Raw genomic sequence first — 16939 nt, 5'->3', positions numbered from 1 at the left:
AAACAAACAATAACAATAAAATATACTTTGTCTGTTTTTTTACACTTGCATAAAAATCACAACCAAAAGCAATACAATATGTTAAGGAGAGGGTGGGTGGCCCTCATATAAACAATCAACTAAATGGCTAAATAAAGCATTGACAAACAAAGTTGCACTGCAATATTGAACATGTAGGCAGAGGTGCATGTGTACATTACTTAACTGACAATCAAGTCAGGACCTTTTTAAAAAAAAGTGTATAAAAAGATGTATCAACAGGTCTTATGGGAAAAAAAAACTTAAAAGGGGAACTTCACTTTTTTTTGGTCATTCACAATCATTTTGAAAGACGTACAATGTATTTTTTTAATGCATTCTAAATAGTAAATAAATGCGATTAAAAGTCTGCTTACAATGGAACCAATGGGAGCCGCTCTATTCTGCCTATAAAGCCTTTAAACACCAGAACACCTCCATTTATGTTTTATATACATGATGTAAGTATAAATGTAATATAGTAACAGGTACATTAATAATTACATTTAATATTTACGTATTTTGATCATTTTAAGTATATGCAGCGCATTCATTTAAAAAACGCAACGTTTTTAACCACACCACTGATTACTTGTCACTGTAGACTTTATGAAAGACAACAAACACAATCACTTACTGTGCAATGTCTGCTCTCACTGGAATACCGACTGCTAGGATGTTCATGTATTCCCATTTAGATGATGAATGACTCATATCCACGTGAAGAAAACCGCGTCTTTTTGTGTCGTTCTTGCCATTTCTGGACATAAATTGGCTGTCAGAGTGTACTAACTTGTTGGAATACGTGCTCGTTCTACTATTTAAGTGAGAGGCATGATTAATGATCTACAATAAAGTTTGACGAGCAAGGAAACGAGGAAGCAGCTGATCAGTCGATCATGCCAACATTGGCACGCAAGCTCGTGATCATGGCGCCGCTATAAATAGATCGTCTGCGTTAGCGCTTATATTAACAATATCACTAATACTTGGTTAATATTCAAGACACAAAATATAAATAGAATATTGTTGGTGCTTTTTGGATGGTTATTTATTGGGTTTCATGGGCGGAATAGAGGATCTCCCATTGGCTCCGCTGTAAGCAGACTTTTATTTACGTTTCTTTACGAGTTAGAATGCATTAAAAAAATTAAAAATAAATCCTTCTTCACGTCTTTCATAAAGATTTTGAACGATAGGCAAAATTCCAAAAAAAAGTGCAGTTCTCTTTTAAGTCTGGCAGATTCCCGAGTGAGGAACTTGAAATTCTCACAAATCCTTGAAATTGCCACAAATGTGCCAGTACTGAGACGACTAGAATTGAAACGTGTTTACTTTGAAGTTTACTCTGCAGGACGTGCGACGTCATGTCTGTATTCGGGTCAGTTTGCATTCACATTGGAGTCTTGACACATTTTTTTTGGAATGTCTACATAAAAAGACCTGATTTGCCAAAAAAAAAAAAATCTGATTTGGACATCCTACCCTGCAGTGTTGTGAACGCACTGAACGTCGCCTTCATTCTGCTGAGCTTTGGCTCAACATTGCTAAGGTAACAGTGAAAACGTGGACTGGATTTTCAGTATAGTAATGCAGGCGTTACTAATGGAACGGATTGAATTGGATAATAAGCGCTGACAAAGGGTCTTTAAATGATTTATAATCATAGTGAATAATGACATATTATATTATTATTTATTTAAAGTCATATTCCAAATCACACCAAATTATTTAGGAGGGGCTTAAGAATATTTTAGGGGGGCTTCAGACCCATAAATTTGGCCTAATGACGTAGACCACTCCGCAAAGTCAGCGATCAGTGTCCTGTACTGCACTTCCCGTCCCTCCCCGATACACAGCAGAGTCATCAGAGTATTTCTGAAGGTGGCAGGACCTGGAGCTATACTGGAATTCTGAGGTGTACAGGGTGAACAGGAATGGGGACAGGAGTATCTGACAGGGAACTCCCCAGTCGCACAAACAGGGACTTATCAGACAAGTAGTCATTGATCCAGGAGACTGACACCCATCCGGAGCAACTTATCACTCATCAGAATGGGCTGGATGGTGTTAAAGGCACTGGAGAAATCAAATAACATGATCCTCACAGTGTCACATGGCTGCTTCTTCTTCTTTTGCAAGTTTTTGGCAGCTATTTCTGACTAAGCCATGACTCAACTAACCCAATATGGATCAACCAACACCTCTTCCTCTTCATAACTTTTAAGTAGAATGATGGCATCTTTTTGTGCAGAATGGGCCGGAGTTAAGTCTTGTCTCTATGATCTTGATTTATTTTCTAAACAAAGACAATCGGGTGTTTTTGTCCCGATTTCCCCCCCTTCCGACCAAAGACAGCAAATGCCCGATTAAGATTGTCTTGTGGTCTGAGGTGTGTTAAGAGTGAATTTGTCCTGATAATTGACTCCAAAACTTGGGGCTGACAATCGTAAATATTGAACGTGTTCAACCAAAACTATTCATGTCTGTGGGCAAAGCCGACGCCTCTCGAATCCTTGCTCCATGAATTGTGACGTGACCCGCTAAATAGCCAATCAAGAAGCTAAAAAAAGCATTGGGGCTACTTTGTTGAGAATGTACTCACCTCTATCTCACAAGTTGATTATAAAGCCTGTGTTCACGCCATCTCTATTATTTTCTCCATAGTCTTTTGTTGCTTTAGTTTGGGATTTTTCTCTCCAGAATATTCCGAAGACCACCACCATTGCATCCTCTTGTATGTCCTATTCCATATTACCTGTTATTCCAGTGGTTGCTATGGTTCTTCTTCTTTAAATATTGTTAAATTACTTAGTTCATGTGAGATTTTGGGCTTTAAAGACTTGACTCTGGATCGATAATGGGGACAGAGTCGTCACATTTGATACATTCAATAATAAAAGATATATAACCTGTAACATGTATATAAAAAATTATGTTAAAAAAATGAAAAATGATGTACATATACACAGTATACATGTCAGGTGATTTGAAAAACAATATATACAAAAATGTATGTGTATGTGTGGGGTCTGTAACAGATACAAATCATCTCCAGATTTTGAAAATCTTTGTGTGTACCAGCCCTAAAGTGGCCCTATTATACAAGACAATCTTTTCTTATCTATTGGTACATGTTGTTGTGTATTTGGGTTCCGAGTAAGTCCCGAAAATTTGAAATCAAACCGTGGAGGCTTAGTGAAGATATTTATAAAACAATCTTGCCTTCTTTCCTACTTCCGGGAAACAAACCTTTTGGAATTTGCCCATTTGGTGGCGTTTTTCCCATTGGTGACCTCAGCGGATTATCCATATTTGGTATAAATTTACCCAAAGGGCCCCATTGTAGTACGATGCTGTAGTCAATAAGTGTCTTCCCTTTTCTCCATCCTCTTGTTATGGGGCAGATTGGCTCATACATGCACATGCATGCTCCGCTGTTGCCATTTCTAATACAATGTAGCGTACAGTTCAAACTTAAATCTGTCAGTACACTCAACATGGAAGCGCTAAAAACTACAACAAAGATAGAGGGAAGAAGACACAGTCAAAGTGGAGCCACGTAAATAAGACTACCCACAAAACGGCGTATCCTAAAGGAGACCGTCAGAAAGCAGCTTAAACGGTCTGTAAAACATCATCTGTGCAACATTTTGACCAAATAATTACCATTATACTGTTGTCACATGAGGGGTGCAGTTTGCTGCGGTTCGTTCTCTCAACGCAACAATGCACGGCTCCGGACGACAGCGTGAAGGTAGGCTTTGGTTTATTAAACGTAAATAATCCAATCTACCAAAATGCAGGCAAAACAACAAAAAAGGCAAGCGTGCCTAAAACACATGAAGCTAATTACTTAGCATGGACTAGGACATAGAATAATCAACACTTACGTGGCATAGGTGTGACGCAAAAACAATGACTCCACACAGAGTGACCAGAAAAGGCAGAACTAAATAGAGTCTCTGATGAGTAACAGGTGCGCGTGCAAGGCAGGTGAAAATCAAGTAACCATGGTGACTAAACAAACTCACAGGTGCACAAGCAATAACACAAGAAGTCCAAAACTAACAGAAAACACAAAAACATGATCCGGACCACGGATCATGACAGAGCCCCCTCCTCAAGGACAGATACCAGATGTCCATATAAAAACAAAAACAAAAAACAAGCAGGGTCAAAAGTCACGGGCGGGCGGAGGGAGGACTTGGAGGTGGGTCGCCAGGCCAAGTGTCCCCGAATCCACCGAGGCAAAGTCAAGTGGCGGCGGCGAGTGGAACGCCGCTGCAGCAGGCAAGGCGGGCGACTAGGGAACGGCCACATACGTGGCCGACGGGGAGATAGGCGCACCCGGCGAGGTGGACGACCAGGGAGCGGCCACATCCGTGGTCGACGGGGAGGTGGGCGCACCAGCACCGTCATGGCAGGCTTGAAAGCAGCGGACGAGTCAGGTGTGGTAGCAGGTGCAGGTACAGGCGTCTGGCGTGGAGCAGGTACAGGCGTCTGGCGAGGAGCAGGAACAGGCGTCTGGCGAGGAGCAGGAACAGGCGTCTGGCGAGGAGCAGGAACAGGCGTCTGGCGAGGAGCAGGAACAGGCGCCTGGCGAGGAGCAGGAACAGGCGTCTGGCGTGGAGCAGGTACAGGCGTCTGGCGAGGAGCAGGAACAGGCGCCTGGCGAGGAGCAGGAACAGGCGCCTGGCGAGGAGCAGGAACAGGCACCTGCCGGGGTGCAGGAACAGGTACTGGAGATGGTGGCGTCTGCAAGCCGACCGGAAAAGATGGTGGCGTCTGCAGGCCCACCGGAAAAGATGGTGGCGTCTGCAGGCCCACCGGAAAAGATGGTGGCGTCTGCAGGCCCACCGGAAAAGATGGTGGCGTCTGCAGGCCCACCGGAAAAGATGGTGGCGTCTGCAGGCCCACCCGGGCTGAGGTTAGCCATGAGCATGGCGGAGGTGGTCTAGCTGGGGGTTGTGGCTTGGCATGCCGACGGACTGGTGGTGGCGGCCGGGATGGAGGTTGTTGCTTGGCTGGGCGCAGCTGAGCAGCCCCACCAGCACAGCTCCCGGCCCCAGCCCCCCCCTCAATGGGCGGATACCAGACGCGCTCCTTGCGGTCTGGAACAGTCTTTAAGGGTGGGTGGCGGGAGGTCAGGAGGGGGGCAAAATCCTCCCCTCTAAATTGTCCAAAATGTCTTTTCCCATCCCCCACCTGAGATCGTGTAGGAGGACGAGAGGAAAAGGTCAATGACGTGGGCGGGGCTATAGTCCTAGGGGGCGGAGCTTGGCACTCAGAAGGAGACTGTGGCTGACATCTAAATTTCAAAAGAATGTCCTGATAATGTTTAATTTTAGAATTAAAGTCTTTAGGAGGTTGCTGACAGAAAGAGTTAGAAGAATTAAAAAAAAAAATCTTCGTCTCTGACGTCATCCACAGTGGGCGGGATGACGTCATCCGTGCGGGTCTCCAGCTGACTGACAGCCCAATCGGTGAATTGCTTAGCAAAATGTGTGATGGGATTACCAAACAATGGCGGCGAGGAAGACTGGGTTGCCCATGGAGTATTGCTGTCCGGAGGAGGAGTTTGGGGGAATGACGCACCCTAATGGCGAAACGAAGCCTTTCTGGCTGGCTTCCGCTTTCGCCAGCGCGTCTCAATCTCCGTGGGGCCAGGTGCGAGAGAACATTGCCATGGTGGAGTCATTCTGTCACAAAAAGGGTGCAGCTTGCTGTGGTTCGTTCTCTCAACGCAACAATGGACGGCTCTGGACGCCAGCGTGAAGGTAGGCTTTGGTTTATTAAACGTAAATAATCCAAACTACCAAAATGCAGGCAAAACAACAAAAAAGGCAAGCGTGCCAAAAACACATGAAGCTAATTACTTAGCATGCACTAGGACATAGAATAATCAATACTTACGTGGCATAGGTGTGACGCAAAAACAATGACTCCACACCGAGTGACCGGAAAAGGCAGAACTTACTAAATAGAGTCTCTAATGAGTAACAGGAGCGCGTGCAAGGCAGGTGAAAATCAAGTAACCATGGTGACTAAACAAACTCACAGGTGCACAAGCAATAACACAAGAAGTCCAAAACTAACAGAAAACACAAAAACATGATCCGGACCACGGATCATGACAACTGTATGTTATGTAGACCACAAAGAAGTATTTTAAATGTAGAAAAAATCATAATATGACCCCTTAGATATTGACATTGCGCATAACTTGTGCCCCCTAAATAGGCAGGGGTAACAGTCCATCATCTCTTTTTTCAGTTGTAATCTCTCAAAGAGGAAAATGAAAGGGGAAAGTTGTACTTTTTTGGGGAAATTTCATCCATCATCCACAACCCTTATGTAAGACAAGAACACATGTATTTTCCTTTTCTGTGCATTCTAGATAGTGAAAAACTGCTTGCATGAGTTGGCTAACAATGCAGGTAACGGGGATTCATCAATTGCTTGGTTTTAAATATGTGTGGTGGTCAAGCCGGCGATTGATTGATTGATTGAAACTTTTATTAGTAGGTTGCACAGTACAGTACATATTCCATACAATTGACCACTAAATGGTAACACCCCAATAAGTTTTTCAACTTGTTTAAGTCGGGGTCCACGTTAATCAATTCATGGTCTGTTCTCAATGGGTAATAGTCGGCATTTAGCCTCTCGAGGAAAAATGCACTATGATTGTGTTGTTTTCGGCTGTATAAATCGTTTAAATTGCGAAAAGGATAAACATTTTTTCGGAGTTCTTTGAGAGGTAAACCAAGAAGGACGGAAGAGTGTTAGATTTTACAAAATGATGACGAGAAAAGTACCGCGCACTCCAGTCCAAGTGAGCAGAGCCGAAGAACGCACAAGTTTGCGGTGACCATTTCGTTAAAGGTTTGTTTGATATACTTTCAACATCTAGTGTTTTCCGTTCAAGTATTATCTTGATATAATTTGTATTTCTTAACCTCTAAAGGCCTTAGTGGCCACATACGTGGACAGCACCTTTTAGCTCTTGCGTGCTCAGTTTGCGCGCTGCTTGCTGCACAACAGCAGTCTTGGCTTGGTTGACCACCGCTGGTCAACCACTTTCGGAGAGAAGTCACCTGACGGAATACAAGCAATTCCGTCGATAAAGCAAAACGTTTTATATACATGCAGTAAATATGTATATAATGTAGTAACAGGCAAATTCACAATAAAATGTAATATATACAGTATTTTGGTCATTTTAACCATTACCGGAACTTCTTACCTGGGTGCATTGATTTCACAGAGCGCAAAGAGAGCGCATTCTATGTTTGCTTTCACTAATCATTGAAGACTTTGTGAGAGTCTTTGAATGTTATCATGCAGACTTAGACTTCCTTTTTATTGTCATTCAAATTTGAACTTTACAGTACAGATAAGAACGAAATTTTGTTGCATTAGCTCATGGTAGTGCAGCATAAAAAATCAATAAGGTGCAGATATAAATAAATAGATTACTGTACAGATAAATATATTGCACTTTTGCATTTGCATCCACGTTTATGGATGTATGTTATATTGTCTTTATATTCCAGCGAGTTAATCCATTTTTGGGGGGAATTGAGGGATTATTATGATGCGTTCAAGAGTCTTTCGGCCTGAGGGAAGAAGCTGTTACAGAATGTAGCACTTAGCGCTGTGTGCAAATTTTCTTGGGACGAAATAGGAATGTAAAAACAGTCTGGATGCTAACTGATAGACCGGTTGTATTTTTCAGTACAAGAGACTGTTGCTCTCATCGAGCTGTACATTTTAAATAGTAAAAAAGAAAAGCTGAGTCTTTATCGCGATGTCGAGAGCCAGTAGCCACTGTAGCGTGTGGAATTTGATAGTTGACCAACTTGTCACCACAGCCTTCTACTGTACAGGTGAGAGTCCTGATTTATAACCTAGCACTAACTTTTCTAAATGAAAAGGCAATACAACAGCAGCAGCTCAAGTAGCTAGCAGTAAATGGTTTATACTCGTACCTTAAAGGTACTCAAACCACGTTCACACATTCAGGCTCTAACCGCAACTCGTCAGTGGCAAGGGTGAAGTGTCTTTTTCTCAAGGACAGAACGGACGTGACTAGGATGGCGGAAGCCGGGGATCGAACCAGGAACTCTCAGGTTGCTGGTACGGACGCTCTAACAACCGAGCCAAGCCGTCCAGCAACCTTTCGCCAATGGTCGGAGGAGCGATGTGAGAAAGGTGCTGTGTCACCACGCCAGAAAAGTAGTTCTTCTGTGTTAGCTCCTACAATTAACAATGTTGCTATAGCTTGGGGCAGCACGGTGGGACAGGGGTTAGTGCATGTGCCTCACAATACGAAGGTCCTGAGTTCAATCCCGGGCTCGGGATCTTTCTGTGTGGAGTTTGCATGTTCTCCCTGTGACTGCGTGGGTTCCCTCCAGGTACTACGGTGTCCTCCCACCTCCAAAGACATGCACCTGGGGATAGGCCCCTCCCACCTCCAAAGACATGCACCTGGGGATAGGTTGATTGGCAACACTAAATTGGCCCTAGTGTTTGGATGTGAGTGTGAATGTTGTCTGTCTATCTGTGTTGGCCCTGCGATGAGGTGGCAACTTGTCCAGGGTGTACCCCGCCTTCCACGCGAATGCAGCTGAGATAGGCTCCAGCACCCTCCGCGACCCCGAAAGGGACAAGCGGTAGAAAATAGATGGATGGATGGCTATAGCTTGGTTAAGATGCAGGTCAGGCCATATAAATGGAGCATTGTTTGGTTTTTTGGATGTTCTTTAAAGGGGTTTATAGGTGGAATAGATGAATCCCTATTGCCTGCTAACAGTTTTTCACTATTTAGAATGCACAGAAAAAGGAAAACATGTCTACAATATTCCTGTCCCACATAGTGGATGATGGGCGAAATACAATAATGAAAGTGCAGTGTTCCCTTAAAGGCCTACTGAAAGCCACTACTAGCGACCACGCAGTCTGATAGTTTATATATCAATGATGAAATCTTAACATTGCAACACATGCCAATACGGCCGGGTTAACTTATAAAGTGCAATTTTAAATTCCCCGGGGAACTTCCGGTTGAAAACGTCTATGTATGATGACGTATGCGCGTGACGTCAACGGTTGAAATGGAAGTATTTGGACACATTGTATCCAATACAAAAAGCTCTGTTTTCATCGCAAAATTCCACAGTATTCTGGACATCTGTGTTGGTGAATCTTTTGCAATTTGTTTAATGAACAATGAAGACTGCAAAGAAGAAAGCTGTAGGTGGGATTGGTGTATTAGCGGCGGCTGCAGCAACACAAGCAGGAGGACTTTGATTTGGATAGGAGACGCACTATCCGACGCTATCCGCCGACCGCATTGGTGATCGGGTGAAGTCCTTCGTCGTACCGTCGATTGCTGGAACGCAGGTGAGCACAGGTGTTGATGAGCAGATGAGGGCTGGCGTAGGTGGATAGCTAATGTTTTTAGCATAGCTCCGTGAAGTCCCGTAGTTAAGTTAGCTTCAATGGCGTCATTAGCAACAACATTGTTAAAGGCCTACTGAAATGATTTTTTTAAATTTAAACGGGAATAGCAGATCCATTCTGTGTCATACTTGATCATTTCGCGGTATTGCCATATTTTTGCTGAAAGGATTTAGTAGAGAAAATCGACGATAATGTTCGCAACTTTTGCTCGCTGATAAAAAAAGCCTTGCCTGTACCGGAAGTAGCGTGACGTCACAGGAGGTAATATTCCTCACAATTTTCCTTTGTTTACAATGGAGCGAGAGAGATTCGGACCGAGAAAGCGACGATTACCCCATTAATTTGAGCGAGGATGAAAGATTCGTAAATGAGGAACGTTACAGTGATGGACGTATCTTTTTCCGCTCTGACCGTAACTTAGGTACAAGCTGGCTCATTGGATTCCACACTCTCTCCTTTTTCTATTGTGGATCACGGATTTGTATTTTAAACCACCTGGGATACTATATTCTCTTGAAAATGAGAGTCGAGCACGCGAAATGGACATTTAAAGTGACTTTTATCTCCACAACAATATATCGGTGACACACTTAGCTACTGAGCTAACGTGATAGCATCGTTCTCAAATGAAGATAGAAACAAAATAAATAAATCCCTGACTGGAAGGATAGACAGAAGATCAACAATACTATTAAATCATGTACATGTAACTACACGGTTAAAAATTCTCAGCCTGGTAAGGCTTAACAATGCTGTTGCTAACGACGCTAAGGCTAATTTAGCAACTTAGCAACCGGTGTTGTGCCTGAAACCTCACAGAACTATGATAAAAACATTAGCGCTCCACCTACGCCAGCCAGCCCTCATCTTCCCATCAACACCCGTGCTCACCTGCATTCCAGCGATCGACGGCGCGACGAAGGACTTCATCCGTGGGTTTGGCGGCAAGCATCGGCTAGGCGTCTGCTAGTCCTTGTTGTGTTGCTGTAAGTATTGTACTTAGCCGCTAATACACCGATCGATCCCACCTACAATGTTCTTCTTTGCAGCCTCCATTGTTCATTAAACAAATTGCAAAAGATTCACCAACACAGATGTCCAGAATACTGTGGAATTTTGTCGAAGAAAACAAGAGGTTTCTGTATCGGGTTCGACGGGGTCCAACCACTTCCGTGGATTCTGTGACGTCACGCGCATAAATCATATCCAAAGGAGTTTTTCAACCGGAAGTGTGGCGGTAATTTTAAAATTGCACTTTATCAGTTAACCCGGCCGTATTGGCATGTGTTTCAATGTTAAGATTTCATCATTGATATATAAACTATCAGACTGCGTGGTCGCTAGTAGTGGCTTTCAGTAGGCCTTTAAGCTTCGCCAGGCTGGAAAGCATTAACCGTGTATTTACATGTCCATGGTTTAATAGTATTGTTGATTTTCTGTCTATCCTTCCAGTCAGGGGCTTATTTCTTTTGTTTCTATATGCAGTTAAGCCCGATGCTATCACGTTAGCTCCGCAGCTAAAGTGTTTCGCTGATGTATTGTCGTGGAGATAAAAGTCACTGTGAATGTCCATTTCGCGTTCTCGACTCTCATTTTCAAGAGGATATAGTATCCGAGGTGGTTTAAAATACAAATCCGTGATCCACAATAGAAAAAGGAGAAAGTGTGGAATCCAATGAGCCAGCTTGTACCTAAGTTACGGTCAGAGCGAAAAAAGATACGTCCTGCACTGCACTCTAGTCCTTCACTCTCATGTTCCTCATCCACGAATCTTTCATCCTGGCTCAAATTAATGGGGAAATCGTCGCTTTCTCGGTCCGAATCGCTCTCTCTGCATTGAAAACAATGGGGAAATGTGAGGAGCCTTTCAACCTGTGACGTCACGCTACTTCCGGTACAGGCAAGGCTTTTTTTATCAGCGAGCAAAAGTTGCGAACTTTATCGTCGATGTTCTCTACTAAATCCTTTCAGCAAAAATATGGCAATATCACGAAATGATCAAGTATGACACATAGAATGAATCTGCTATCCCCGTTTAAATAAAAAAAATTCATTTCAGTAGGCCTTTAAGACTAAACATTTCCCACACATACAGTGGAACCTCAGTGTTATATTGTTCCTGTTTCTCACTCTGATTGAAGTGATACAGTTTCCTACTCAGTGATCCAGTGGTTAGAGTGTCCGCCCTGCGATCGGTAGGTTGTGAGTTCAAACCCCGGCCGAGTCATACCAAAGACTATAAAAATAGGACCCATTACCTCCCTGCTTGGCACTCAGCATCAAGGGTTGGAATTGGGGGTTAAATCACCAAAAATGATTCCCGGGCGTGGCCACCGCTGCTGCTCACTGCTCCCCTCATCTCCCAGGGGGTGATCAAGGGTGATGGGTCAAATGCAGAGAATAATTTCGCCACACCTCGTGTGTGTGTGACAATCATTGGCACTTTAACTTTAAATAAAGGGACGTTGTACTGTACATTTCAAATCACATTCACAATGTGTTTATCTATTCCATTACTTTAATTTTGGTTTCATACAATAATGCTTCAGGTGTATTTATGTATTTGACTTGCCTGCACAACTACCGGACTGGAATTACTGGTACTACATGTGTTTGATGACACATTAGTCCTATATGCAAATGTGCAGCATTGTTTAGTGGTTAAGACTGGCTCAACTAACCCAACGATGAGTCGATCCAATTGTAATGACTTTTAAATAAAAAGTGGCTTAACTAACCCGCTCTTCTCCCATTATCTGATCCCAGACTCGGGAGGAGTGGCAGTACGTCTTCCTAATTGCCTCAATGGTGCATTACGGGGGCGTGGTGTTCTACGGGATCTTTGCCTCCGGGGAAAAACAACCATGGGCCGACCCGGAGGAGACCAGCGAAGAAAAGTGCGGCTTCATCGACGAGGACGAGCTGGCCGAAGAGACAGGTGACATCACGCAGGGTTACGGCGCCGTGGGCGGCCCGGCTAAAAGCTACGGCGCCACAGCGCAGCTCAATGGCGGTTGGGTGCAGGACTGGGATAAGACGGAGGAGTACGTGCAGGAACCAGCTGGGAAGATGTACTCAGAGCGAGGCTACTCTTAGAGCAGATCAATCCTACGTTGCACAAAATAACTTGAGATAGATTAATCCATTCTGTGTATTCCACATAGTGTAGTTTTCCACACACTCATCACATCTACAGTCAGCACACACTAGTGCACTGTTTTTCAACCTTTTCTGAGCTCTGGCATAGTTTTTTCATTGAAAAAATCCTGAGGCACACCACCAGCAGAAATCATTGAAAAATTAAACTCAGCAGCCGATATTGACAATTAAAAAGTCGTTTTCGCAAGTGTTGGATATGAATTCAAACCATAACCAACCATGCATCACTATAGCTCTTGTCTCAAAGTAGGTGTACTGTCACATCACGCCGTGACTTATTTGGAGTTTTTTGGTGTCTTCCTGTGTGTAGTGTTTTAGTTCTTGTCTTGCGCTCCTATTTTGGTGGCTTTTCCTGTTTTTTGGTATTTTCCTGTAGTAGTTTCATGTCTTCCTTGAGCGCTATTCCCCGCACTTGCTTTGTTTTCGCAATCAAGACTATTTAAGTTGTGCGAACGCTATCCTTCTTTGTGGGGACATTGTTGATTGTCATGTCATGTTGGATGTACTTTGTGGACGCCGTCTGCTCCACACGCTGTAAGTCTTTGCTGTCGTCCAGCATTCTGTTTTTGTTTACTTTGCAGCCAGTTCAGTTTTGGTTTCGTTTTGCATAGCCATCCCTAAGCTTCAATGCCTTTTCTTAGGGGCATTCGCCTTTTGTTTAAGCGTTAGATACCTTTTTACCTGCACACTGCCTCCCGCTGTCTTCTGCATATTGTGATCACGACAAAACATCTACATAGCAATTAGCTACCTGCTGCCACCTACTGATATGGAAGAGTATTACATGGTTACTCTGCCGAGCTCTAGATAGCACAGACGCTCAATAACGGCACATTTGCGAATAATAATTACTGGTTTGAAAACATTTTTTTTAACCCAATTAGGTGAAATGACATAATCTCCCACGGCACACCAGACTGTATCTCACGACACACTAGTGAGCGGCGGCACAGTGGTTGAAAAACACTGCACTAGAGATGTTGCAAAGCAAGTTGCAGGCCAATGTTGTACAAAAGGTTCTTAAGCACCCAAACCTCATCAGTTTACTTGAACGACATGAGCCACATGACCTTGCAGTAGACCCTCACTCAAGGTCTCTCTCTTTCCAATTGCACTGAAGTATTCTAAAAAAAAAAAAAAAAAAAAGCAGATTACATTGTGTTGTATGTACTGTATATACCTGTATACTGTTTCTGTGAGACTATTGTGGATTTGGGTCGTTGATCTGTGTTTATCATTGATATAAAAAGGCCATATTTTTCATGGACAGTACCTTTTCAGGGAGGTGTCTGCTTGCAAAAAAAAAAAAAAGGTATCTTCCTCGTCCTAGAGCGAGGCGAGTAATACTCCTAAGGGTGAGTGAACCTTAGGGTGCGTTTACACTTGTCATGTTTGGTTGGGTTAAAGCTAGTTCTTAGCTCATTCAAAGGGACTCAGACCAGGCGCTCTTTAAACATATATTTTAGAAACTTTGGTAACACTTTAGTATGGGGAACATATTTACCATTCATTAGTTGCTTATTAACATGCAAATTAGTAACATACTGGCTCTTAATTAGTCATTATTAATTCCTTATTAATGCCTTATTCTGCATGGCCTTATTATACAACCAGTAAGCCATTAACACTTTAGTATGAGGAACATATTCACCATTAATTAGTTGCTTATTAACATGCAAATTAGTAACATATTGGATCTTAATTACCGTATTTTTCGGAGTATAAGTCGCTCCGGAGTATAAGTTGCACCGGCCGAAAATGCATAATAAAGAAAGAAAAAAAAACATAAGTCGCACTGGAGTATAAGTCGCATTTTTGGGGGAAATTTATTTGATAAAACCCAACACCAAGAATAGACATTTGAAAGGCAATTTAAAAATAAATAAAGAATAGTGAACAACAGGCTGAATAAGTGTACGCTATATGACGCATTAATAACCAACTGAGAACGTGCCTGGTATGTTAACATAACATATTATGGTAAGAGTCATTCAAATAACTATAACATATAGAACATGCTATACGTTACCAAACAATCTGTCACTCCTAATCGCTAAATCCCATTAAATCTTATACGTCTAGTCTCTTACGTGAATGAGCTAAATAATATTATTTGATATTTTACGGTAATGTGTTAATAATTTCACACATAAGTCGCTCCTGAGTGTAAGTCGCACCCCTCGGCCAAACTATGAAAAAAACTGCGACTTATAGTCCGAAAAATACGGTAGTCATTATTAAGTACTTATTAATGCCTTATTCTGCATGGCGTTATTATACAACCAGTAAGCCGGTAACACTTTAGTATGAGGAACATATTCACCATTACTAACCCTAACCCTAACCCTCTAACCCTAACCAAATAACTTTGTTACTTAAAATATGTTCCCCTAGTGTCCAAATAACTCTAAATTAAGTCTTTGTTACTTAGAATATGTTCCCCATACTTAAGTGTTACTGAAACAGTACTTTTTGAAAGCATAAAGAACACCAAACCTGTTCAAGCCAGAATGTAACATTTTGGTTTCTATTATTTGAGTCACAGCTTTTTCCGCGTGTGTTGTTTACTGTGCAGCAAGTGTGAACGCAGCCTCGGGATCGTTGTGTGTGTCTGTTGCATGACTTTGCTCTGATCGATGTCGAGCCTGCCGCTTGGTGGACGAGAAAATAAACTTCCCGGAATCAGACGGTGATCTGAGACGAATCATTGAAGTTGGGTGTGCACTGCAATAAACCCTGTGTAACGGCTGCTACCCGCCATCACCTTCTGTTTTCGTAACGTAACCCCGGCTTGCTGTATCTATCCGTTGTTATTGTTTTGGAGTCATGTGATGCTCAACAACAAGAAGTGTGTTTTGAAAACATTTACCCGTGTCCCCAAGAATACAGCTTTAGTGCTACAGGTGACGACTTTTGACCGTGTGGGGAATGCAGTACTGTGTGTGGACAACTCCTTTTGGTGTTTCTTGCTTCACGCTACTTTTATGGATCGGTTTCCACTCATAAAAAGGCTCTTCCATTTGCTACGCCTCCACCCCTTATTTGCTGTACGAAGGATGTTTAAGATATATGAATATTTAAGAATGTTTAAGATGACCAAAATATATTATGATGGCGTGGTGCCTGAAGTCGATGTACACAGATAAATGTGGTTTTATGGATCAAATATTGTGTTTAACGAAGAGGTATGTTGATGTTGAAAAAGTGCTATAAAAATGCTCAATTTATATAAAAAAATGCTTCTGTGGTCTGTTTAATGATTCTTCAGGTGTTAAGCACCTAAACCAGTTAAGGACCTTTTTCCAATTAGTGTGTTGTACTTTCCTTTCTCTCCATGTTTCTCATTAGTAGATCAATAGCTGAGGTCTCAGGGGTCCCAAAGGAGAGTATTGGACTCGGTAGCTTGGTAATTGTCAAAAGGAGAGAGGAACAGCAATGTTAATGGGACGACTGGAGTTTACATCCCAACACCGATCGTTATCTGCCCACTCATTGGAAAAACTTGGTTTCAAATGTGAAATTACAGAGCAACATTTTATTTCTAAATATTATTAAAGAGGCCATGTGCCGGATGTGTGTTAAGTGTCACTTAAGAACAGAAGTAGGATCCCAGTTCATAAATGTTATTGTTAAAACAAAGATTGTTACCTTTTCTGATCTGGACTCCAGGATGCAGAGAAAGGAAGGCAAAGTGCTGGTAAAAAAACAAAAACAAAGCACGGCTAAACAAATTTAGTGGAGCATTGAAGTGCACAGAAGACAAACACTTGTCAAGGTACAAAGCACACTAATCTAGTACCGGCAAGGAACAACAGGGGAAACTAAATACACTAGATCACTGGTGTCAAACTCAAGGCCCGGAGGCCAGATGTGGCCCGCCACTTCATTTTATTTGGCCCTCGAAAGCCTGGAAATAATATGTATCAATAAAAGTACTGTAACTTTTCTTACTAAATCTATTCTTTCTATTGTGGGAGAAAAAAAATGTACTCCATATAATGGCAAATTATGTTAACTTAAATATTGTCTAAATATGCAAAAATATATTATCAAACATTCAAACCATTTTTTAAATAGAAATAAATACTAATAATAATGATTTCAAAGCAAGTTATCCATCAAATTGGTCAATGTAAAAGTAGCAATAGATTTCATGGTAAAATTGTGAAATTTACTGTGATTTTTACAGCATTTTTCTCTAAATTAAAAAAAAAACAGGATTTTTTGTTTACTGTAATAAACTGTGGTGCTGTTTTGGCATTTACAGTAATACACTGAAAAATATACAGTTGTT

The 16939-nt window shown here is 42.2% G+C and overlaps 1 protein-coding gene across 1 annotated transcript in view; it reads left to right on the top strand.

Annotated features, from left to right (window-relative positions):
• Positions 1-15884, top strand: part of slc17a6a (solute carrier family 17 member 6a) — a 37667-nt gene extending 21783 nt beyond the window's left edge. The window contains exon 12 of the mRNA XM_062035579.1: positions 12253-15884. Coding sequence (XP_061891563.1) covers positions 12253-12582 — 330 coding nt within the window. The 3' untranslated portion in view covers positions 12583-15884. The remainder of the gene's footprint in view (positions 1-12252) is intronic.
• Positions 15885-16939: the final 1055 nt, after the last annotated feature.

This window comes from Entelurus aequoreus, linkage group LG24 (genome assembly GCF_033978785.1).
Source record: "Entelurus aequoreus isolate RoL-2023_Sb linkage group LG24, RoL_Eaeq_v1.1, whole genome shotgun sequence".
Lineage (NCBI taxonomy): Eukaryota > Metazoa > Chordata > Actinopteri > Syngnathiformes > Syngnathidae > Entelurus > Entelurus aequoreus.
The sequence above is the reverse complement of the archived record's forward strand: the minus strand, read 5'-3'. Positions and strand labels throughout refer to the sequence as shown.